Source organism: Mercenaria mercenaria, chromosome 15 (genome assembly GCF_021730395.1).
Source record: "Mercenaria mercenaria strain notata chromosome 15, MADL_Memer_1, whole genome shotgun sequence".
Lineage (NCBI taxonomy): Eukaryota > Metazoa > Mollusca > Bivalvia > Venerida > Veneridae > Mercenaria > Mercenaria mercenaria.
The window spans coordinates 21,200,379-21,225,780 of NC_069375.1; the positions used below are offsets into that span (position 1 = coordinate 21,200,379).

At 37.4% G+C, this 25,402-nt stretch overlaps 2 protein-coding genes across 5 annotated transcripts in view; one reads left to right on the forward strand and one right to left on the reverse strand.

Annotated features, from left to right (window-relative positions):
* LOC123547616 (uncharacterized) overlaps positions 1–22,812 on the reverse strand; it is a 62,440-nt gene extending 39,628 nt beyond the window's left edge. For both annotated transcript variants that reach the window (XM_053524744.1, XM_053524742.1), the window contains exons 1-12: positions 22,552–22,812; positions 19,531–19,595; positions 19,116–19,280; positions 18,133–18,249; positions 16,259–16,337; positions 15,538–15,619; positions 14,291–14,395; positions 12,529–12,604; positions 11,939–12,103; positions 6,573–6,637; positions 2,584–2,669; positions 1,448–1,551 (exon numbers count right to left, since the gene is read on the reverse strand). In XM_053524744.1, coding sequence (XP_053380719.1) covers positions 1,448–1,551; positions 2,584–2,669; positions 6,573–6,637; positions 11,939–12,103; positions 12,529–12,604; positions 14,291–14,395; positions 15,538–15,619; positions 16,259–16,337; positions 18,133–18,249; positions 19,116–19,280; positions 19,531–19,595; positions 22,552–22,666 — 1,224 coding nt within the window. In that variant the 5' untranslated portion in view covers positions 22,667–22,812. The remainder of the gene's footprint in view (positions 1–1,447; positions 1,552–2,583; positions 2,670–6,572; positions 6,638–11,938; positions 12,104–12,528; positions 12,605–14,290; positions 14,396–15,537; positions 15,620–16,258; positions 16,338–18,132; positions 18,250–19,115; positions 19,281–19,530; positions 19,596–22,551) is intronic.
* Positions 22,813–23,007: 195 nt separating this feature from the next.
* Positions 23,008–25,402, forward strand: part of LOC123547602 (hamartin-like) — a 56,063-nt gene continuing 53,668 nt past the window's right edge. The window contains exon 1 of one of the 3 annotated variants that reach the window (XM_053524746.1): positions 23,008–23,102. Coding sequence is in view for 1 of the 3 variants with exons in the window: in XM_053524745.1 (XP_053380720.1) it covers positions 24,637–24,745 (109 nt within the window). In the remaining 2 variants the exon portion in view is untranslated. Of the gene's footprint in view, positions 23,124–24,621; positions 24,746–25,402 lie in introns of those variants that run through there. The other 2 variants (XM_053524747.1, XM_053524745.1) reach the window with 2 other exon arrangements.

Consider the following 25,402-nt stretch of genomic DNA (forward strand, 5'->3'; position numbering starts at 1 on the left):
TGTAAGTTTGGTGAAGATTGGATGAGAAATATTCGAATTAGAGAGCGGACAAGAGTAAAAAGACCGATTTTTGGTAATTCAAGGGCCATAACTCCAAGACGCCTGGACCAATTTGGCTAGTTATCGAACTTGGCCGAGGTCTTATGGTCAAACACATTTTGTTCAAGTTTGGTGAAAATCGGATGAGAAATGTTCAACTTAGAGTGTGGACAAGCTTTGTGACAGACACACAGACACAGACACACAGACAGACTGGAGTAAATCAATATGTCTTCCACACCACTGAGTGGTGGGAGACATAATAATTCCCCGTTGGTGTGTTGTGTTCTGTGGTGAATCAAGACTTAGTGACACTCTATTAAACAACCATACCCCAGCGCTGTTATACTTACCCTGCTACATTTCTATAATGAACTTTTAATTCTTTCAATTTGGACAGTACCATTCTGTCAAAAGGGGTGATTACAGAAAAGATACTGACTGAATGGCGAACAGTGCAGGTCATGATCAGTCTGCATAGATGTGCAGGCTGATCATGATCTGCGCCAGCCACAAAGGCATAATCAAAGTATAAACTTCAGCTTTACAAGCCTGTCTTCACTTGGTATAAAAGTACTACTGTGGGATACCAGTACAGATTGGGATCACAACTCCACCCCTTATGTTGTTTTTTAACTGTTTAAAATTCAGAATACAAGCTATAAATACAACTAGAATGAAACAACTCTCCTTGTATGAGGCATGAAAATGAGCAACTAGACAGAAATACTGGGTAAGCCCACCACTGGTATCATATTCATAGTAAAAGCTACTGTGAAGGTTATTTTCAATAACCACTGCAATGGTATATTTTTATTAATAAAGACATCTTGACTTCTAGATTATAAGCTGAGTCTCAAAGTATAGAGAAAAGGGCAACACATTTATGAGTCATTATTTACATTACTTTTAAATAAAATCATCCAGTTGCTTTTTTTTTCACTGAAATCAGTACAATTCCCTGCCTCTAATCTCCTCTTATTGAAACATAGATTAATTCTCCTAGACAAGCACATTCACTCAATTTAGAACAAGGATGGATTGGTTGGAGTGGGACATGAAGGGATGGGATGGAGTTGGGACAAGGATGGAAGGGATGGAGTTGGGACAGAGATTGATTTGGAGCAGGAAAGGATGGGATGGAGTATGAGCAGGGATGGACAGGATGGAGTTAGGACACATGGATGGGTTGGAGTCAGAGCTGTAAAGAATGGGATGGCGTTAAAGCAGGGATAAACAGGACAAAGTGGGGACAGGGAAGGACAAGATGGAGGTGGGACAGGGATGGATGAAATGGAGCTGGGACAAGGATGGGAAGGATGGAGTTGGGACAGGGATGGAAGGGATGCAGTTGTAGCAGGGAATGATATAACTGAATTTGGACAGACTTTGACTTTGTTTCACTCACTAGATCCTCTTCCTTTGACCATCTGCCACAAGTTCTGTTTGGATCTATTTTATTCCATCTTGAGTGACACTGCTCAGGACTTCTACGATCTATGTAATAGGCAACTGTAAAAAAAGGAACAAATAAATAATCTTTTCTTCAATTAATTATCTTTATATTTTGTAATGAGAATATAGACAGTATTAAAATTTCAATACATCATGCCAGAAAAGAAAATCTGTTCCAAACACAGAGTTTAATTTTCTGATTGCATATTACACACTATGATATGTAAATAAAACCACTTATTGAATAACGTATGTCTCTAGGTGCATATTAAACTATGAGAAAAATGCAAACATAACTATAACAAAAGCTGTTTGTTAAACAAATATGCCCCCGAAGATGACCTATAAGAGGCAAGCGAGTATGTAATTTTGTAGGTTGTGACCTTGACCTTTGGCTAAAGTGTCCTTTCAGTAGTAAGCAGAAACAATTTTCAGTATAGACACCACTGTGACTTTGACCTTTGTTCTTCTGACCCCCAAAACAACAGGGGTCATAAACTGACCACAGGCAATCAATCTATGTGGAAACTATTTTCAGTTTCAAGATGACTGTTGAGCCTTTCAATGTTATACCTACTAGGTCATTTAATCTTGTAGGAAAAGCTTGTTTGACCTATACGTATTTGCACAGTTTTTCTTTGATCTGATGTTGGGAGGTACATCATCAATTTCTTTCATCTTCAGTAAAATAAATTTTGTTGAGTATTACCAATCAACATATCCTTATTTACAGAAAATACTTTATAAAATGGATATATTTTCTGGCATATACTTAGGATTATCATAAATCAGTTTAATGGAGGACAAAACTAATGAGGATCATGAAAAATAGTATTCACTATATCCAATTACATAACGTATATTTTTGCAATTTTAGGACCTGAAAATGTCCCAAATGACCGCGGCTTTGCAACAACTGAGTATATCCGAAGATTTTTATATGAAATGAAGGCCGAAAATCCTAGACTTTTTGAGTGTTCAGTATATCCAGCATTTCCTTATTACAGAGTTTGCTATATTTGAGTTTTGCTGTATAATAATCCCTATTTTAACAACATCTACAAATTCCAGACAAGATTTTCTACTTACCCTGGAACCACTTTACTCTGCCTAAACCATATGTACATGTCTCAACAACTTCTTTCAGTAATTCATCTTCTTCCTCAGTCCATTCACTAGGATCATAAAAATACAAAATGATATTATATTCCCTGAAAATCTTTAATTCAGCAATACACAGCAATGTATTTACTATAAAACTAACCAAATAAATACTGAAGCACAAACTGTATATCTGTTAAAACAAGTGAATGAAGTATTGGCATGCAATACAAAGTCCCATACTGGAAGGCACCTAATTTTCTCTACTGCAGTATAACATAATGAACTGATATCTGTCAATGATGTATAAACAATATTGTACTATATATACAATATGTTATAACAAAACACTTGGATTAAAATTTGCATACATAAAAACCTACAGTTGTTTTCATATTGATTTTTTTTGGCCAATTATAGAGAAGTTATCATATAAGTTATTTATAGTAACAACAAAGGAAAATTTAAAAAAAAATCTATTATAAATCCACACAAAACTCTTTACCAGGTAGAGATAGGTCAAAATATATCTAAAAATTCAATTTAACATGTAACATGAATGTTGTACCACAGAAAAGTGGTATAGATTTTTCCCTACGGCCAGTAATAAAAAAGTAACAATATAATCTATTTATAGTAACAATGAAGGGAGGTAATTCTTAAAATAAGGGTGCCTCATGGCAATGAACATTATTGCAAAGTTACATCAAAATCCCTTTATGCATTAATAAGAAATGCTCTGGACAAAGTCATTCTTAAATTTAACCTTTGACCTCTAAGTATGACCTTGACCTTAGACTAGGGACCTGGTTCTTGTGCTTGACAATCTGTCTCATGGTGGTGAATATTTGTGCCAAGTTTCATCAAAGTCCCTCCATGCATGAAGAAGAAATGCTCCGGACAAAGTCATTTTTGTATCTGACCTTTAGCCTCTAAGTGTGACCTTGACCTTAGACCTAGGGCCTGGGTTTTGCGCACGACATGTTGTCTCATCCAGGGGAATATTTGTGCCAACTGATATTTAAATCTGGTCTTGCATGACAAAGTTATAGACCGGACAGGAAAAAATCCTATTGACCTTTAATCTCTAAGTGTGACCTTGACCTTTAAGCTAGGGTTCTGGGTGTTATGCATGACACGTTGTGTCATCACGGGGAACATTTATGCCAAGTAATATTGTAATCCCTTGATGGATGACAGAGTTCTGGACCTGACAGGAAAAAACCCCTATTGACGTTTGACCTTTGAGCTAGGGGTCTTGGTTTTGCGCACGATATGTTGTCTCATCATGCGGAACATTTGTGCCAAGTGATATTATTAAAATCCCTTCATGGATGGCAGAGTTATGGACCGGACAAGAAACAAGAGGGTCATGATGACCCTGGATCGCTCACCAGAGTAATATGAGCTACAAGTTTCAAATGTCAAACTGATGATTTTTAGAATTTTTTTGGAAAATTTTCCGATGTAAAATCAAGTAACCCCTGGGGTGGGGCCAATTTTACCCCGAGGGGTCATGATTTGAACAAAGTTTGTAGAAGTCTAATAGGGCTGGGTCAATTTGACCTTGGGGGGGGGGGGGGGGGGGGGGGGGGGTCAAGATTTGAAGAAATTTTGTAGAGGTCCACTAGGCAATGCTACATGTCAAATATCTAAGCTCTAGGCCTTCTGGTTTATTTTAAGAAAATTTTGAAGATTTTTCTATGTACAATCAAGTAACCCCATGGGGCGGGGTCAATTTGACCCCGGGGGTCATGATTTGAAGAAATTTTGTAGAAGTCTTCTAGGCAATGCTACATGTCAAATATCTAAGATCTAGGCCTTTTGGGTTTTTTTTAGAAAATTTTTGAAGATTTTCCTATGTAAAATCAAGTGACCCCTGGGGCGGGGTCAATTTTGACCCTGGGGGTCATGATTTGAAAAAATGTTGTAGAGGTCCACTAGGCAATGCTACAAGTGAAATGTCTAAGCTCTAGGCCTTCTGGTTTATTTTAAGAAAATTTTTGAAGATTTTCATATGTAAAATCAAGTGACCCCCAGGGCGGGGTCAATTTTGACCCAGGGGTCATGATTTGAACAATTTTAGTAGAAATCTACTAGGCAATGCTACATTTCAAATATCTAAGCTCTAGGGCTTCTGCTTTTTGAGAAGAAGATTTTTTAAGATTTTCCTATGTAAAATCAAGTGACCCCTGGGGCGGGGTCAATTTTGACCCCGTGGTCATGATTTGAACAACTTTAGTAGAGGTCCGCTAGGCAATGCTACATGTCAAATATCTAAGGTCTAGGGCTTCTGGTTTTCGAGAAGAAGATTTTTTAAGATTTTTTTATGTAAAATCAAGTGACCCCTGGGGCGGGGTCAATTTTGACCCCGTGGTCATGATTTGAACAAAATTGGTAGAGGTCCACTAGGCAATGCTTCACACCAAATATCTAAGCTCTAGAGCTCCTGGTTTTTGAGAAGAAGATTTTTAAAGTTTTTCCTTTTGGTTGCCATGGCAATCAGAGTTCTGCATAGAATTCAATTCTTTGAATAATTTTTAAAGAAGACCATCCAAGGAACATCCCTGTGAAGTTTCATCAAAATTGGCCTGTTGGTTTAGGAGGAGATGTTGTTTAAAGGAATGTGTGGACAGGCGGACGGACGGACGCCGGACGGTGAGCGATCACAATACCTCACCCTGAGCACTTTGTGCTCAGGTGAGCTAAAAAGCCCTGCTGACCTTTGACCCCCAATTGTGACCTTGACCTTTGAGCCAGGGGTCTGGGTTTTGCACACAACATGTCATCTGATCATGGAGAACATTTGTGCCAAGTGATATTAAAGTCCCTTATTGAATGACAGAGTTATGGACTGGACACAAAACAGACCCTGTTCATGTCATGGTAACATTTGACTGCTAAGTGTGATCTTGACCTTTGAGCTAGGGGTCTGAAAGTTGTGCATGACATATCGTCTTATTATGAGGTACATTTGTGCCAAGTAATATTAAAATCCCTTCATGGATGGAAGAATTATGGACCAGACAGGAAAAAAGCCCTGTTGACCATTGACCTCCAATTGTGACCTTGACCTTTCAGCTAGGGGCCCGGGTCTTGCGCATGACATGTTGTATCATCATGGGGAACATCTGTGCCAAGTGATATTAAAATCCCTTATTGAATGACAGAGTTATGGACCGGACACAAAACAGACCCTGTTCACGCCATGTTAATATTTGACTGCTAAGTGTGACCTTGACCTTTGAGCTAGGGGTCTGAAAGTTGTGCTAGACACATCGTCTTTTTATGAGGTACAATTGAGCCAAGTAATATTAAAATCCCTTCATGGATGAGAGAGTTATGGACCGGACAGGAAAAAAGCCCTGTTGACTTTTGACCTCCAATTGTGACCTTGATCTTTGAGCTAGGGGTCCGGATCTTGCGCACGACACGTCGTCTTATCATGGGGAACATTTCTGCCAAGTAATATTAAAATCCCTTCATGGATGACAGAGTTATGGACTGGACACAAAATTGCGGACAGACGGACTGAAGGAATGACAGAAAAGCGCATTCCTATAGTCCCCGAAACTGGTTTTCAACCAATAGGGGACTAATAAAATGTTGTAATTGCTTGACATGACTTCTGCAAGTTTGCCAGTGGGAAACCTAGTAAAGGCTTCATGTAAAACATCTTACTTCTACGCCTTGCACTTTTTGAGACTTTCAATGTTAAGGTCTATGCACAAATGCAGACTCCTGTAGCAGCACAAAATTTGTTGAAATCATGTAAATGGGTTGTGAGATGTATTTCTGTGAGAGATGGACAGACAGAAAGGAAAAAGTCATCTCGAACATATTCTATAAAGGAGTAACACTTAATTATGCTTAACCTAAAATCATACTAACTGGTTCAAAAAGGAGTTTTGGAGACAAGTTTGCATTGCACTTTTCCATTACTACCATATTTATTGAAAGAAAGTTTGAGCACTCACCTGTTATCATATACAATATTATGTTGTTGGTAGTGCTGAAGACACTGGAATGGTGTTCTGTTAGACTGAAATAAATAAAAGCAACTTATTTAGAAAGTATTGGTAAATCAAAATATTTGTCCTTAACTCCTATTTTCAGAAATAATTTTCTTGAAATATTCACATTACAAAACCAAAAGATTTGTTTGTTTTGTTGGATTTAATGTCACACCGACACATGATAGGTCATATGGCGACTTTCCAGCTTTAATGGTGGAGGAAGACCCCAGGTGCCCCTCCGTGCATTATTTCATCACGAGCAGGCACCTGGGTAGAACCACCGGCCTTCTGTAAGCCAGCTAGATGGCTTCCTCACATGAAGAATTCAACGCCCCGAGTGAGGCTCGAACAAAACCAAAAGAAGCATAAACTCTGATATAACTAGAATGTGTCTGTAGGACACAGGGTGTGCCCCCCCCCACTGGTACATTTGTCACAAATAAGGGGCAATAATTCAAATGTTAGCAGTCTTAATGGGGTATAGCCTCAACAAACATTTTATGAAAAGGATTCCTTATTCTAGGCCATATACTTTTTGAGCTATAAGCATCACAAACAAAAAAATCCACTATTTTGGCTATTTCAAGGGCCATAACTCTGTAATTAGCATTAAGATTCTCAAGAAGAATGCCAAGTGTGCAGGGTCACATCATGATAAAGACTCAAGCAAGGTTTCATGAATCTACATCAAATACTTTTTGAGCTGCGCAGATAATTAGGTAAAAATGTGCATTTTTTACCATTTCAGGGGCCATAACTTCAAAAATAGGGGGTGGAGCCAGCCAAAAAAATAAGAGATGTGCAAGTTTATTTCATGATAAAGCAACTTCTCATCCATTTATATTAAATGCTTTTTGAGCTAGGTGTGACACAAGGTGAAAATGTGCATTTTTGACTATTTCAGGGGCCATAACTCTGAAAATAGGGGGCGGACACAAATGAAAAGTATGAGGTGCACAAGTTTATATCATGATTAAGACCTATGCAAGGTTTCATGAATCTATATCAAATACTTTTTAAGCTAGTCCTGTCACAAGGTGAAAATGTGCATTTTTGACTATTTCAGGGGCGATAACTCTGAAAATAGGGGACAGACTTAGACGAAAAATAGGAGATGCGCAAGTTCATTTCATGATAAAGATTCATGCAAGGTTTTATCAATTTATATGACATACTTTTTGAGCTAGACGTGTCACAAGGTGAAAATGTGCATTTTTGACTATTTCAGGGGCCATAACTCTAAAAATAGGGGGCGGAGCCAGACAAAAAATAGGAGGTGCGCAAGTTCACATCATGATTAAGACTCATGCAAGGTTTCATGAATCCATATCAAATACTTTTTGAGCTAGGCGTGTCACAAGGTGAAAATGTGCATTTTTGACTATTTCAAGGGCCATAACTCTGATATAGGGGGCGGACCCAAATGAACTAGAGCTATCACTAAAGGTGATGAATGTACCCCCCGCATGCACTGACACAGTACATTGCAATTTGACGCACACAAGATTGCATAATTATGTGGACTGTATGTATATAGACTGTATGTATACAGTATAGTAACAAAAAACAAAGTCCCATAACTATGCAGAATATTTATCTAAAAGAATCTAACATGCACCATGCACAACTAGGGTTGGTACTGATCACTTGTGTGAAGTTTCATTAAATTGTGTGCAAGGGTTTGGTAGATTAGGCATGCACAAGATTGCATAATTATGCAGACTGTATGTACATAGTATGTTAACAAGAAACAAAGTCCCATAACTCTGCAATTTTTGTCGCTGAAAGAACCTAACATGCCCCATGCACAACTACTGTTGTTACTGATCACTTGTGTGAAGTTTCATTAAATTGTGTCAAGAGGATGAGGAGAGATGGTGCGCACAAGATTGTGTCTATGTATATAGTATAGTAACAAAAAAACAAAGTCCCACAACTCTGCAAATTTTTTTTCTGAAAGAACCTAACATGCCCCATGCACAACTACTGTTGTTACTGATCACTTGTGTGAAGTTTCATTAAATTGTGTCAAGGGGATGAGGAGAGATGGTGCGCACAAGATTGTGTCTATGTATATATAGTATAGTAACAAAAAAACAAAGTCCCATAACTCTGCAATTTTTTTTTCTAAAAGAACCTAACATGCCCCATGCACAACTACTGTTGGTACTGATCACTTGTGTGAAGTTTCATTAAATTCTGTCAAGGGGATGAGGAGAGATGATGCGCACAAGATTGTGTCTATGTATATAGTATAGTAAGAAAAAAACAAAGTCCCATAACTCTGCAAATGTTTTTTCTAAAAGAACCTAACATGCCCCATGCACAACTACTGTTGGTACTGATCACTTGTGTGAAGTTTCATTAAATTCTGTCAAGGGGATAAGGAGAGATGGTGCGCACAAGATTGCGTCTATGGACAGACGGCCAGACGGACAGACAGACAGACAACCTGAAACCAGTATACCCCCCCTTACAACTTTGTTGTCGGGGGGTATAAAAACAGGAGGTGCGCAAGTTCACATCATAATTAAGACTCATGCAAGGTTTCATGAATCTATATCAAATACTTTTTAAGCTAGGCGTGTCACAAGGTGAAAATGTGCATTTTTGACTATTTCAGGGGCCACAACTCTTAAAATTGGGGGCGGACCCAAATGAAAAATAGGAGGTGCGCAAGTTCATATCATGATTAAGACTCATGCAAGGTTTCATGAATCTATATCAAATACTTTTTGAGCTAGGCATGTCACAAGGTGAAAATGTGCATTTTTGACTATTTCAGGGGCCATAACTCTAAAAATAGCGAGCGGAGCCAGATGAAAAATAGGAGGTGCGCAAGATCACATCATGATTAAGACTCATGCAAGGTTTCATGAATCTATATGAAATACTTCTTGAGCTAGGCGTGTCACAAGGTTAAAATGTGCGCCTACCACTGAGCCATTTTTGAATGTTCCAAATTTCAAGACATCAAGGTCAAATTTCATATCAGTACAAAACACTGTGCATGTGGTCCAAATTTGAAAGCTGTGGCTTGAGAAATGTGAAAGTAGGTCACTAGATCAATTTCAAGGTCAAAGTTCATTTCAGTAGACAGAACTATGCATGTGCTTCAAATTTGGAGGCTGTAGCTTGAGAAATGTGAAAGTAGGTAATAGGTAAAATTCAATGTCAAATTTCAATTCAGAACACAAAAATATGCATGCAGTCAAAATTTGAAGCTGTAGCTTCAGAAATGTGAAAGTAGGTCACTAGGTCAAAATCAAGGTCAAATTTCATTTCGGTACACAAAACTATGCATGGGGTTCAAATTTGAAGGCTTAGCTTGAGAAATGTGAAAGTATGTCACTAGGTCAAAATCAAGGTCAAATTTTATTTCGGTACACAAAACTATGCATGGGGTCCAAATTTGAAGCTGTACCTTCAGAAATGTGGAAGTAGGTCACGAGGTCAATCTCAAGATCAAAGTTCATTTCAGTACAAAAAACTATGCACATGGTTCAAATTTGAAGGCTGTAGCTTGAGAAATGTGAAAGTAGGTCACTAGGTCAAAATCCAGGTCAAATTTTATTTCAGAACACAAAACTAAGCATGTGGTCCAAATTTGAAGTATGAAGCTTCAACAATGTGAAAGTAGGTCACTAGCAATAACAAGGTCAAAGTTTGTTTCGGTACGAAGGCTGTAGCTACAGAAATGTGAAAGTAGGTCACTCGGTCAAGATCAAGGTCAACTCATGTCAAGCTTCATCTTGCCACTCAAAACTATACATGTGGTCCAAATTTGAATGATGTAGGTTATGGACATGAAGATTCTAATTTTTTTGCCTATACAAGTCTTTATGAACCATGTGACCCCCGGGGCGGGGCCATATTTGACCCTAGAGAAATAATTTGAACAAACTTGGTAGAGAACCACTAGATGTTGCTACATTACAAATAAATATCAAAGCCCTAATCTTTGTGGTTTGGTCAAGAAGATTTTCAAAGTTTTTCCATATATGAGTCTATATAAACCATGTGGCCCCCAGGGTGGGGCCATATTTGACCCTAGGGGAGTAATTTGAATAATCTTAGTAGAGGACCACTAGATGATGTCATATACAAACTAGATTTCGCTACATACCAAATATCAAAGTCCTAGGCCCTGTGGTTTTGGACAAAAAGATCAGAAACCGTTTAACTGTTCCTGGCCAATGTGACCTTGATCTTTGACCTAATGACCTCAAAATCAATAGGGGTCATCTGCTGGTCATGACCAACCTCACTATCAATTTTCCTGATACTAGGCCCAAGGGTTCTTGAGTTATTGCCTGGAAACCATTTTCCTGTTCCTGGTCACTGTGTCCTTGACCTTTGACATACTGATCTCAAACTCAATAGGGATCATCTGCTGGTCATGACCAACCTCCCTATAAATTTTCATGACCCTAGGCCTAAGCGTTCTTGAGTTATCATCCGGAAACCGTTTAACTATTCAGGGTCACTGTGACCTTGACCTTTGACATACAGACCTCAAAATTAATAGGGGTCATCTGCTGGTGATGACCAACCTCCCTATCAACTTTCATGATCCTAGGCCCAAGCGTTCTTGAGTCATCATCCGGAAACGGATTGGTCTACATTCCGACTGACCGACATCTGCAAAACAAAATACTCCCCCTTATTCGAAGGGGGGCATAACAAGAGCTCATAGAACACAAAATGCCCCCCTTGATGCATTCAGTAATTGCACAAGGAACAGAAATTATTTTGTCACTGTACACAGAAGTTCTACTGTTCTGGGTCAAAGCAACCTTGACCTATTGACCTCAAAATCAATATGGGTTATCTGCTGGTCATGATCAACCTCCCTATTAAGTTTCGTGATCCTAGGCCCAAGCATTTCTGAGTTATCATCTGGAAACCATTTAACTGTTCCTGGTCACTGTGACTTTGACCTTTGGCCTCAAAATCAATAGGGGTCATCTGCTGGTCATGACCAACCTCCCTATCACATTTCATGATCCTAGGCCCAAGCATTCTTGAGTTAGCATCCAGAAACCATTTAACTGTCCCATGTCACTGTGACCTTGACATTTGACCTACTGATCTCAAAATTGATAGGGGTCATCTGCTGCTCATGACCAACCTCCCTATTAATTTTCATGGTCCTAGGCCCAAGTGTTCTTGAGTCATCATCCGGAAATGGATTAGTCTACCGATCCATCCAACAAACCGACATCTGCAAAACAATATACCACTCTTTCTTCGAAGGGGGCCATAATAAAAATTAACTGGTAGTCATGTAAGATACATTCTAATTTTACAATGCCAAGATATAATACCCCTAATTCTTCGGCAATTTTACTCCAATTTCTCATCTCATATTTGATTGCCAATCTGTTCAAGTCCTCTTCTTCAGCAGGTGTCCATTTATCACGATTAATTTCTGGCCGTAAAACTGTGTTCCACATACTCTCACATTCTGTTACAGAGAATTTATTGCCAAACTGAAACAGATAATTTTTGATGAACTAATTTGTACTGCAGAACAGATATGAGAATTTTAAATTTAAAACATGTCTACGGCTTTCACATTTTAAAGTTATTTGATACATGTAGACATAAAATTCATAATATATCAGAATATGACTTCATTGCAACCAATAAAAGTTGTTAGGCTGAAAAACAGGGATTGTCTTACTTATTATTTACCACTTCATCCATTTTTTTTCAAATTGAGCGGCTCAAGCTGTATCACTGAACTTTTATTATCAAGTTAACTTCTGAATTAAAGTACTTTTCCGTGTTAACATGCTAAAAATGGCTCATAAAGTTTCAAAATCAGGATGTGCCCTGCTGCTTTTCAACTGTTTCTAGACAGAAAACAGTATAGTCTATACAAATCATCATGTACCAGAGAATATTTACTCACAGTTATAACAGCTATCTTTAGGAAATCAATTTTCTTGTTGTCACAACTCTTCAACAATTCATCTGCTGGTGTCTCTCTGAAAACAAACTTTTATTGATGACTAACCCTTACCCTGCTAAATTTCTATAATGAATTGGTCCATCTTTCAATTTGGACAGTACCATTAATTTCTAAAAGGTATGCTTACCAAAAAGATACCGACTGAATGGCAAACAGTGCAGATCTTGATTAGCCTGCACATCCATGCAGTCTGATTGAAATCTACACTGTTCGCAAAGGCAGAATCAACTGCATCAAGCATGATAAGGGTTAAATTTTCTTGTTCAACTGCTGGTTTTATATAGGCTAAACACCAATTTTTCAGTTTTTTAAGTTACTTAGCAAATGTCAATATCAATCTGTTCTGTCAGGCAGATCACAACTTCCTTCCATAAATTATTGCAGGAATTACTTATTGTTTTTGTTTCTTAAGGCAGGGCTCTCGCGAGTGGGCGACTTGAGCAAAATAGGCGCTCTAGAACTTCAAACTTCGCTAAAATCTAACCTCAAAGCGAAATGCAAGTCGCCCGATTTTCTTTGATTTCCGCACTCGCTAATTACTGCTACCCGGACTGTTGACAATTTGCACGGTGTCATAACGAGTTGAATACACAAACACACGCCGGTAGCATAATTTAAGCTCCGCCTACTTCAGGTACTTGCGAGATTGTCCCGAGAAGTGTGAAAGCGAATCAAATTATCCAATACACCAGAGTCGATTGTGTTCAGCCAATTAGCGCCGCGTTTACGTCTTTGACACTTCGCGTTTAACTGTCAACATGTTCGAGTGCAAAAAACAATGTTTTATAAAGAAACTGCTGATTAACCATGCGATTAGTTGGAATATGGTACACAATTATTTGTTCTATGATAAAAGAACGACATGTAATGTATTAACGGCGCAGTATTAACTACGTTAAATTGACTTCCATCGATGAATTTGAATATGTATTTCTAGTTTACACAATTTACTTTCAGTTTGTTTTGTTTGAGTGAGAAACTGATATTCCTCGGTGAATGACTCGGTGTTAATAATAAAAACTTCATACAAGATATAACCAAAATTCGACGGGTTACATTTACAGAATCGGCTTGAATTTTGAAAACAACTTTTTTCAGAATTTTGTAACGAAACAATAACCACTGTATGGGAAATGATCTAACTTTAGAAGAAAATGAATGGTCACATCAATGTTTTTTTATCAAGAAACAAGAAAATTACAGCCACCTTTCGAATCACTCAACATCATTGCGGTAGGAAAAGTCTTCCCACTTCTCCCTAAAGTCTCCCCACTTCTCCCTAAATCAGCTTGTGGGAGAAGTGACTTCTCCCAAAAAATTGGACCTAGCTAGACCCCTGTTAAGGCTGTATATAAATGTAATTTGTCAGTCTTTTTTTAGTATTTTCAGTTAATAATCAATCCTACATAAGGAGTGAAACAATTTTTACTGTTGCCCTCTGTGATGAACAGTTTCATTAGCAGCAGAGATTCCACTAGAAAAAGGCATATATATATATACTGTGAAATCATTTAAATCCGCTGGCATGAAATTTCGCGCAAACGTGAAAAAGGACTGTTTAATAATAATAATAATAGTGTGGTCTTAAATTCGCGCATCGGTTCTAGCGCGAAATATGCGAAAATTCGTCCTATGCGAATAAATTATGGTGAACATTTACGCGAATAAAAATGATTCACAGTATAGAGTAATTGTCACTTACTGTTTTTGTTTAATATCTTGCTGTATTTTCTCTATTCTAGCCTTAGTTTCTTGTATCTCCTCTGTATTCTTACATCTTCCTAACTTTTCCATCTCCACTTCCTGTCTACAAAATAAAAAGCACTCAAGTGCTACACTACTGTAAAATAATAAACTTCTGCTATCCTAAGATAATTGTTTGTTATACTATGACACGTCAAACGGTCCTTCAAGAGTTCTTTTTTTTATCTCCAAAGGTTACAGAGGGGGCGAGGGTTCAACAACATTGAACAAGAGCTGTCACTATTGGTGACAAATGCCCCCGAAGCATGCCCAAGAATGATACAGCTGTATGTGTAAAAATTCACACATCATTTCGTGACCTTGACCTAAGAGATCCTGGTCATAAGTCATAAGAGTTATGAACCAGACAAGAAAAACCTTTGACTTCTCAGTGTGACCTTGACCTTGGAGCTAGGGGTCTGGGTCTTGTGCATGACACCTCAACTCATTATAGGGAACATTTATGCCAAGTAATTTCAAAATCCCTTCATCGATGGCAGAGTTGTAGACCGTACAAGCAACAGACCCTGTTAACCTTTAACCTCTAAGTGTGACCTTGACCTTAGAGCTATGGGTCTGGATTTTGTGCATGACATGTCGTCTCATTAGGAGGCATTTTATGCCAAGAAATTTCAAAATCCCTTGATGAATGGCAGAGTTATGGACCGGACACGAAACAGACGCTGTTAACCTTTGACTTCTAAGTGTGACCTTGACCTTAGAGGTAGGGGACTGGATCTTGCGCATGACATGACGTCTCATTATGGTAAACATTTATGCCAAGTTATTTGAAAATCCCTTCATGGATGGCAGAGCTATGGACTGGACACGAAACAGAACATGATAACCTTTGACCTCTAATTGTGACCTTGACCTTGGAGCTACGGGTCTTGGTCTTGCGCATGACACGTCGTTTCATTATGGTGAACATTTATGCCAAGTAATTTCAAAATCCCTTGATGGATGAAAGAGTTACAGCCCGGACAAGAATTAACTGGACGCACGGACGCAAGCACACACGGACGGACAGTAAGATTTTAATATGCCCACCTTCGGGGGCATAAAAAGTTGGTCAGAACACAGTTAATTATCAATCAGTTAAGACATTCTAGTAGAAGGCCCTGAATTTTTGTCAGAAAATACGTACAAGCACATATTTTGGACATTTCATCAGGTAAGTTTGTTAACAATGCAGACATCACTCACTTGTTCAGTAGGGGTCTAACTGCCTGTTCCAGTGCATCCAGCTTTACGGCATCCATCAACATCTTCCTCTGCTTCTTGCTCCCTAAATAACAACACAATGTTACATCAGTTCTACTGGTGTTTATTAAAACTCTTCTTAGCATGACCACAATATTACTGCACAAAACAGTTCCTGCCTACACACAATTTTAGTTTAAAGCAAAAACTTTTTTCTCTGTTTTTAGTAACAGCAACCTTGACCTTGAGTAAACTGGTCCCCAGATGCAATCCCAACCTTGTCAGAATCTTACTATAAGCTACCTATATGCCAAGTTTTATTGCAATATCTCAAACTAAACCTTTTAGTTTTTGAATGGAAATGAAAAACTTGACACTGCCTTTAAAGCCATCCACCAGCCCACTAACACATAATAACTGTTAACATCAATTTATTTACCTTGTTTTCAACTTCAAGAAACTCAATTTAAAATATACAGAAACATTTTGTTCATGTATATTAACCTGTAACACACCGAAATATCTATATTTTATAACACAACTTAAATACAGGAAAACGGTTGCAGTTTTCCTATGTATTAAACTTTTACAGACACATTGTGCATGTCAGCAATGACGAAATTCCACCTTGATTCCAAGTTCGTAATCTATGGCTTTTTATAAGTTCAAGTGTACATGGAGCAGTATATTCAGTAATGACTGTAATTTCTGAGACGTAGCTTACAGATAGTTTTGGGTTTCACATGCTGTTTTTCTTCATTCATCTGTTCCTTCTGTTTGACATCATCATTGTATGGTGGAACCTGAAATAAACAATGGAATCTGAGAATACACAAGAATTTATAACCAATGGATTCTAAAAATAAAGTATGAAATCTGAGAGTAAACACGGGAAACAGGAATCTGAAAATTACTACCAGACTCTGAAACACTGGAATCTGAGAAAAAAACATTGGAATCTGAGAGTGCACAATGAAATCTGAGAGTAAACACGGGAAACAGGAATCTGAAAATTACTACCAGACTCTGAAACACTGGAATCTGAGAAAAAAAACATTGAAATCTGAGAGTGCACAATGAAATCTGAGAGTAAACACTGGAAACAGGAATCTGAAAATTACTACCAGACTCTGAAACACTGGAATCTGAGAAAAAAACATTGGAATCTGAGAGTGCACAATGAAATCTAAGAGTAAACACTGAAAACAGGAATCTGAGAATTACTACCAGACTCTGAAACACTGGAATCTGAGAAAACAAGAGCTGTCTCCATAGGATGACACATGCCCCCGATGGCACTTTGAATGAATAGTTATGGCCGATGTTAGAGTTTAGGACCTTTGACCTACGGACCTGGGTCTTGCGCGCGACACGTCGTCTTACTGTGGTACACATTCATGCCCGATAATTTTAAAATCAATGCATGAATGACAAAGATATGGACCGGACACGCCCATCAATGCACTATCATGAAATATGACCTTTAACGTCTAAGTGTGACCTTGACCTTTGAGCTACGGACCTGGGTCTTGCGTGCGACACGTCGTCTTACTGTGGTACACATTCATGCCAAGTTATTTGAAAATCCATCGATGGATGACAAAGATGTGGACCGGACACGAATGCACTATCATGAAAAATGACCTTTAACGTCTAAGTGTGACCTTGACCTTTGAGCTACAGACCTGGGTCTTTCGCGCGACACGTCGTCTTACTGTGGTACACATTCATGCCAAGTTATTTGAAAATCCATCCATGGATGACAAAGATATGGACCGGACACGAATGCACATCATGAAAAATGACCTTTAACGTCTAAGTGTGACCTTGACCTTTGAGCTACGGACCTGGGTCTTTCGCGCGACACGTCATCTTACTGTGGTACACATTCATGCCAAGTTATTTGAAAATCCATCCATCGATGACAAAGATATGGACCGGACACAAAAAATTGCGGACACACCGACAGACTGACAGACCGACAGACGGTTCAAAAACTATATGCCTCCCTTCGGGGGCATAAAAACATTGGAATCTGAGAGTGCACAATGGAATCTAAGAGTAAACACTGGAATCTCATATTATCTGAGAGTAAACATTAGAGTCTTAAAGTGAACTGTGGAATCTGACAGTAAATATCGGAATCTGAGCCAATAAATGGAATGTGAGAATAAACATAGGAATCTTATAATCAACATGAGAAAACTTTGGAGAGTAAACAATAGAATCTGAGTATATTAAACAACAGGTTGAACTAGTATACATCCATAAATTGGTAGAACTCTGAAAATAAATAAACTTAATACTTATAAACAGACAATGGTGTACCATTGGCCTTCATTTACAGAAAAGTCAAATTATCAGTAGGAAACAAATGTAAGAACTCAGTACCATTAAAAGAGCAACAAAAATGACTAAGCCAGGGGAACATAATTTTATATATGACACACATAAAGACAAAAACTGTTACTTAATTAACTGGTATGACTGAGTTTTGAGATCTTTTTGTTTCTTTGCAAATCAATTAGTTAATAAGTTAGCTATTTAAAGAAATAAAGGACATTGGACAATATCCAAGTAAGTGAGAGCATTTATTACCTGTCCATCTTTATCTTTGAAATATGGCATATGTCTACAATCTAAATCATAGAATTCTTTGTTTGTCTGTTTGTCTGTCTTCTTAACTTTCTCATCCACATTCTCCTCGAGTTCTTTCTGTGTAATACAACATTTCATAAATATAATAGAATGTCATACCATATCAAACATACTACTTAACCAGCCAGTAATATAACAGGGTTATCATAACAGTACCTTAGTCTGCAATGTTGTATTTGGCTTGAGCGATTTTTATCTGGTCGGGATCCCACAAGGTGCATGTGCCGAGTTTGATTTGACCTGTCAAAATCCATGAAAGCTGAGTGCATCACTGCAGATCAAGGCACTGATAATATGACCCTTTCATTATATACATATACCTATTAGAGCACAGTGATATGCATGAATTGTCTCAATTCTTCTCTTGACCAGTGATTGGTTTCTGTTATACCCAGTTAAGACTATAGCAGAAAATGTTTATCTAAAAAAAATTAGTTTGTAAAATGTAGCAATTATTTCTCTTCAGCCTAAGTAAATATGCTCAGCCTCCATCTGTATACATAATATAGACATATAACAAACAAAACCCCACCAAAATTCCATGATTTGTATCTTAGCCATCAGCTCAGTTGAGCTAGAAATTAACTAATCATTTCTTGAATTTTGAGTGTGTATGTATGTAAGTTTATTTATAGTCACCACCTGTTATCCATATGTTAGTAATGTTACTAGGAGGATAGTGCAAGATACAAAAGACGTTCCAATTTCAGAAGCTTTCCTAGTTCTTGAACTTGCCAGGTGTAAAGCACCCATACACAGGACTCTTATGTTGGTAATTTTTAGTTGGTGGAGCGGGGGCTCGAAATCACGACGCCTGGTTTTGTAGTCGCACAGTTTTACCACTGAACCACTGCGTCCGCTCTTAATTTTGAGTTCCCAATAGCAAGCAATTTTTACAAGATAGCCAGGTAATAACTCGATACCTGTCTATTCCTGTTTTCCATCAGTGATATTTCTATCTGTCTAAGAGTATCTAACAACACCTCCTGGTAGGCCCTGTTCATGGCAAGACATGTCTCAGCTGTGATTGTGTTAGGATCAAACCTAAAGACAGCATCATCAGCATCTGTGCACACTGATGTTGTGGGCTGCAAAAACAAATATATGTATTAAATATTCACTTTAAATAAATATATATCTAAATAGACAGTACATTTGTAAAAATACCAAAATAAAAGACGAGTTGTATTGAAATCTCGAAATATGCATTAAATGGCAAATAATAGTAAAGTATGTACCCACTTTCTATCTTAACTTTTATTACCGGTCCTAATCTTAATCCAACTTCAATATTTCAAAATTTCTATACATTAATAGTTTTAATATTTTGATACTCACAAATGATGAGGCTGTAACATCACTACTAGTGCTTGGTCTTGATGCATTACTGTAATATTCTTCTTCTGCAAAAAAAAGTTGTACACAATTTCAAAACAGAATGTTGCCCAGTTGCTATGAGGTAGCCTTATACATTGTACATGTTTTTGGCTCATCAAAATGGATTATTCAATATTCATAATTTGATATTTTATAATTAATTTTATAATTACAGTTCCCTAACTCCATCCCCCCACCCCCTCCCCAACCTGAGTCTAAGGTCACAGACTTGAGTTTAAGGATCATAGGTCAAAGTATTTTGAAGCTTATGGCAGCCAGGAAACCAAATTGTTAACAGACAGACTGAAAACCAGTACCGTCACATAATACATCCATCTGACTACCAAGCATCACTAAGAATTTATTTATTTATTTGGGTTTTATGGCGCACCAACACGGTATAGGTTATATGGCACCAAACAGGACTACAAATTTTGGTTCCACATCTCATTTATATAGAAATAAAAACATGAGGTATGGAATCAAAATTTGCACACCTGCTGGACTCACAGGGTTACTGCAAAACCAACCTATTAGTCGCCTCTTACGATCATGCAAGAGTAAGGCAGTGGTTCCAATTCTTTTCATACACAGATCGTCCCAGAACCACATGGGGCGGCATCACTAAGAAAAGGATTTTGTGATGAAAGTGTTCTTTTCTACCAATGGTACAAACTTTGACTTTTGAGTCTTTGACCAAGTGACCTTAAATTATTAAGAGTGGGTAATGTCAAGGCCTTCTCAAGATGTAAGATAGAAATTTTCTTGTACAGATATCTGTACTTCCAGCAGGGATTTCATTAAGGACTGGTGATTGGAGAGGTGGTAGAGGACACAGGCCAGACTTCGCCATGCTATATTGGTCTGGAACCCTTGGTCCTATGACCTCAAAATCAACAGAAGTCATCCACAGTTTATGAGTCATGTTCCAGCAGTGTTTGTTTCCAGTACCAGTGAATAGTGGCAGGGCCAGTTAGGAGGGGAAAATTATATGTCATCACAACTAAAATTGGGGGTAAATGGAAAAAAAAAATCTGATAGGAATTTTCATCAAAAACAGGAAAAACATACTTTTTGGGAAGAGAAATGGTGCAAAATTTCAATGAGGATTGAAGGTTAAGGCATCTCAAATCATTCACAATGACATTGACCTTTGGCCCACTTACCTCAACATTATTTGTGGTCACAAGGCAATTTTGAGGATCATACTATTAGGTCAATGGTAACTTAAGAAATCCAATGGAAAATGCTTTTCATAGTAAGTCACAGTGATCTTGATCCTTAACTGGAAAATCATCATTGAATAATTTGCAGGGCATACTTTGGAGCATCATCAGAAATGAGAGTTCCAATTTAAGTCATCTTCTATAGAAATGCAATATGCCTGCCAATGTAAGTATCATAGGTCAATGCGAAGCACAGTGCTATTATAATGTAAAGGATGACTATAGGCATACTGGACTACGTCACACATCACATCTAGATATCTTGAGTTACTGAAATGCTACAGAGTCTTAAATGATGCAGATTAGATTTCTGGTGCATAACTTGGAAATCCTGCCCTTATTACTAATGAATGTTTGTTCTTCCCTACGTCTACTCTACAGTCCAGTGGGGGAGTGTTTCACCTGGTATTCTTTTCTTCCCAACCCTTGTGCAGTTCAATTTTGCCTTACCATATTAACATGAATATATATTCCATTCCCTTTTATTTGGCCCAACTTTTACTTCTACTAATAATTTTGGGACTTGATTCTCAAAAAGTGTCTAGGTCCCTAAAAAGTGTTTTACAATATAGGCAGACAGACAGATAATATAAAGAAAAATGCCATAAATCTATTATAAAACAACAACAAATCTAAAATAAAAAAACAACCTTATATAGCAAAAGCTACAGGAAAGATAATTTTTGTAAACCCTTGATTCAGGATGTCATAAAAGGTGTCCACAAAAAGACTGAAATGTGTACACAACTTCACATGTTACTTTACATGTTGAAAATAAATGTTCATGGGAAAAAAATGAAAGAAGTTTAATGAAATTCAACCCAATTCACAAGTAATCAAGCAGAAAGACCATATTTATAGTACCCTATATAGTTAACACTAGAAAATACTAAGGGCCATAACTCTGGTGCTTAACTTGGGCAATCTGACTGAAACTAGATGGGCTGCATTTCCCTATAGTGGTGTACATGTATATGAAGTTTAAGTCAAATATTCTAAACCACTTCCTAGATATGGCTCAGGACTAAAGGAAAGAAGGACAAAAGGACAACGCCAAAACTGTATCTCTCTGCCTTTGGTTGGTGGCGGTCATCAGGCATAAAAAAAAATTGTTTGTTTCCGGTATCCCGACCTACCCTAAATTTTTGGCCCGACCCTAGATGTTTTTATGGCCTTGAAGAGTTTTTTTTCAACTTTTTAACAAAAAGTTACAAAACTGCACTTTTTATGCTTTAAACATGGCCAGTGATGTTAGAAATCAACTTTCTGATGCTCTAAAGGCATAACCCCCTTATTTGTATCCATTTTTTGACACAAAAATAATTTCCGAAAAGTCTCCCTTAATAAAAAAAAATTCCAAAAAAAAGCTTTTTTCCGACCTACCTACCCTAATTTTTTTGAGCATGTTACCGGAAACAAAGAATTTTTTTTTAGGCCCCATTACCTTAAATGTTTTGAATCAAATTTGATGTCAGCTAAAATTCATCATCAATATATTTTTCCAAAACATTTGAAAAAGTAAACTACATATTTCATAAACAAAACATGAAAAAACTTAAAGAAAATTAAACAGTTGCAGAATTATTTCATTCTAGAATAATTTAAGTTACCTCCCTTGCCAAATTGACAATTTTCCAGGTCTCTCTCCCTTGTTTTGTCAAGCAATATCTGACAAAAATGCTGCTGAAGTAAATGACACCTGATAAATAAGGAAAAAGTAAGATTACATAAATCATCATATAACATAGAAATATACCGTTATTCTCTAAAACTCTTAATTCTCCATCACTATCGCCCTCCTCTTCACCCTCCTCATCTTGCAAAATTATTTTCAAGCGTTCGATGTCTTCGTCAAGATCGTCGTGATCCATATTTATGTTTCTTTGTAGATTAAATCTTTCTCTATCCTACAAACAAGGTCTTATTTTTCAGAATGTTCGCAATGAATTACTAATTATGATTTTCCATGTGACTTTCTTCCCGCATCAAAATACCGGAAGTTATTTAGCGTCCATATTCAGGCTGTGTCCATTCTGAAGTAGGATGTTTGCGTTACTATTTTGATACAGTTGCTATTATGATCCATTTAACTCATGATAACAGAAAAGTGTGATAAAGCTTTTTATATCGTATTTAAATAAAGTGTAGTGCAATAATGAAAGTTTTAATTTCTTATCGGTAAATTTTGTCCTCGTCATTTATGTGTTTTATCCCAACTTACCCTGTACATAATAGCCGTGTCCAAAATCTTTAATAACGAAGATTGGAATTGTAAAACATATGGTTCGCAGCAGTGGAAGTAACGATGTAAATGTCCAGTTTGATTATGTCATTGGATTCTTACATATCCCCTCTTGTATGCTTTAAGATATTTAACACTCGTTACTTGTTAGCTGCATTTTTCTTATCTCGAGTTTCGCACCATTAATTTTCGAACCATTACAAGTTCGTTCCAATTTCCATTATTCTGGAATAAAATAGATTGAGATCTGTAAATAATTTAGAAATGTACTAATTTTATGCAAATAACTCAGAGTGAAAGGATCACTGAAACTTATGATCATAGTACTAACTGTTGAGGACATCACAGCTCGGAAAAATTGCAAAACAAGAAGGGGAAGGCTATGGTCCAGTATACGGACCTTTAGACCTGGAGTCTAGAGGTCTAGTTACCAGATCCCTAGACAACCCATGTAGGGCTGAGAGGTGCAGTAATCAATTTTAATAATGAATGCTGAAAATGTTTTTATAATTTCCATAGAGGAAACTTTCATTTATCTGTCAAAAGGTGGTGGTAGTGTTTTAAATACATTGTATGTGACCAGAAACAGGATTTATAATCCTTTAAGCATAAGAAAAACATGATTGTGAAGTTGATAAGTTATTAAGTGCAAGTAGCTGATTTTTGGTAGTACCAAGCCTGGGTGTGCATGTGCGAAGCGGGTTCCATTAAGATCAGTTTTTACTTAGTTATGGCCCTTTATTATTTTAATTATTCTTTGTAATTATGTATACGGAAAAATTTGTCTGCGCTGTTTCACAGTCCTTATAGGCCAGACTTTTATCATATCTAGCTTGTAATTATCATTGTTACCAAGTCAAGTTGTGCATGTGCAAAGCACATTCTGTTTGAATGATTTTTCACACCAGTACTGTCTGGTCAATAACTGTGCCATTTATTAAGGGAACTCTGCCATTTATCAAGGGATTTGAAAATAATTTGACACAAATGATAACCATATTGAGAAGCTGTGTCATGCTTATGACCCGGGGTCTCTTGGGTCAAGGTCAAGAAATGATGTGTGATTTTTTTTTGCGCAGGCAGCTAGCATTCTTGGGCATGCTTAGGGGGCACAATAGTGACAGCTCTTGTTTCTTCACATATGTATATGGATAGAATTTTTCCGCACTATTTCTCAGTCATTGTATGCCAGACGTTTATCAAACCTTAAAAAATTGTTATTATTATCATCGGTACCAAGTGTAGTTATGCATGTGCCATCGGTACCAAGTGTAGTTATCATGTGCAAAGCAATTCCATTAGAATGATCTTTCACAAAGTAAAATATGGCCCTTTATTTGTTTCAAATATGAATAGAGTTACATTGGAAAAAACTTCAATAATTTTCTAACATATTTCATATGCTGTTAAGTATAACTAGTTGATGACGCTTAGTGATTACATGGTCCCATGACCTTGACCTACTTTCTTCTTTTTAGCTCACCTGAGATGAGCTTTTGTGTTTGCTGACCGTCCATCGTCTGGCCGACGTCTGACCACATTTTCCTTTAAACAACATCTCCTAAACCACCAGTTCAATTTTGATGAAACTTCACAGGAATGATCCTTGGATGGCTCCCTTTCAAAATTGTTCAAAGAATTGAATACCACACAGAACTCTGGTTGTCATGGCATCCGAAAGGAAAATCTTCTTGTCCAGAACCGCAAGGTGTAGTGCCTTGATATTTAGCCTGTAACATCATATAATGGTCCTCTATGAAGATTGTTCAAATTGTGCTCCTGGGGTGAAAAGAGGCCCCATGCTGGGGATCCCAAATTTTACATAGACATATAGGAAAAAAATCTTTAAAAATCTTCTTGTCTGAAGCCATAAGACCTAGGCCTTTGATATTTGGTATGTAGCATTGCCTTGTGGTCCTCTACCAAATTGTTCAAATTATTACCCTGGGGTGAAAAGAGGCCCTGCCCTTGGGGTCCCAAGTTTTACATCATGTATGTTGACTTATATAGGAAATTTTTTAAAAAATCTTCTTGTCTGAAAGTTCAAGACCTAGGCCTTTGATATTTGGTATGTAGCATTGCCTAGTGGATCTCTAACAAGATTGTTCAAATTATGCCCCTGGGGTGAAAAGAGGCCCTGCCCCAGGGGTCACTTGTTATATGAGTTATATTATAGGAAAAAGTACTTCAAAAATTATCAGATCATATTTCCTAAACTGTTACATTATAATTACCTGATGACCCAAAGTTATTAGTTGTCACCTGGTTGTTAACTTGACCTACTTCTTTGTTTTCAAATATACAGCCGTGAAATTTGGATGACATGTACTGTTTTTCACATCAATCTCAAAATTGACTTTCAGTG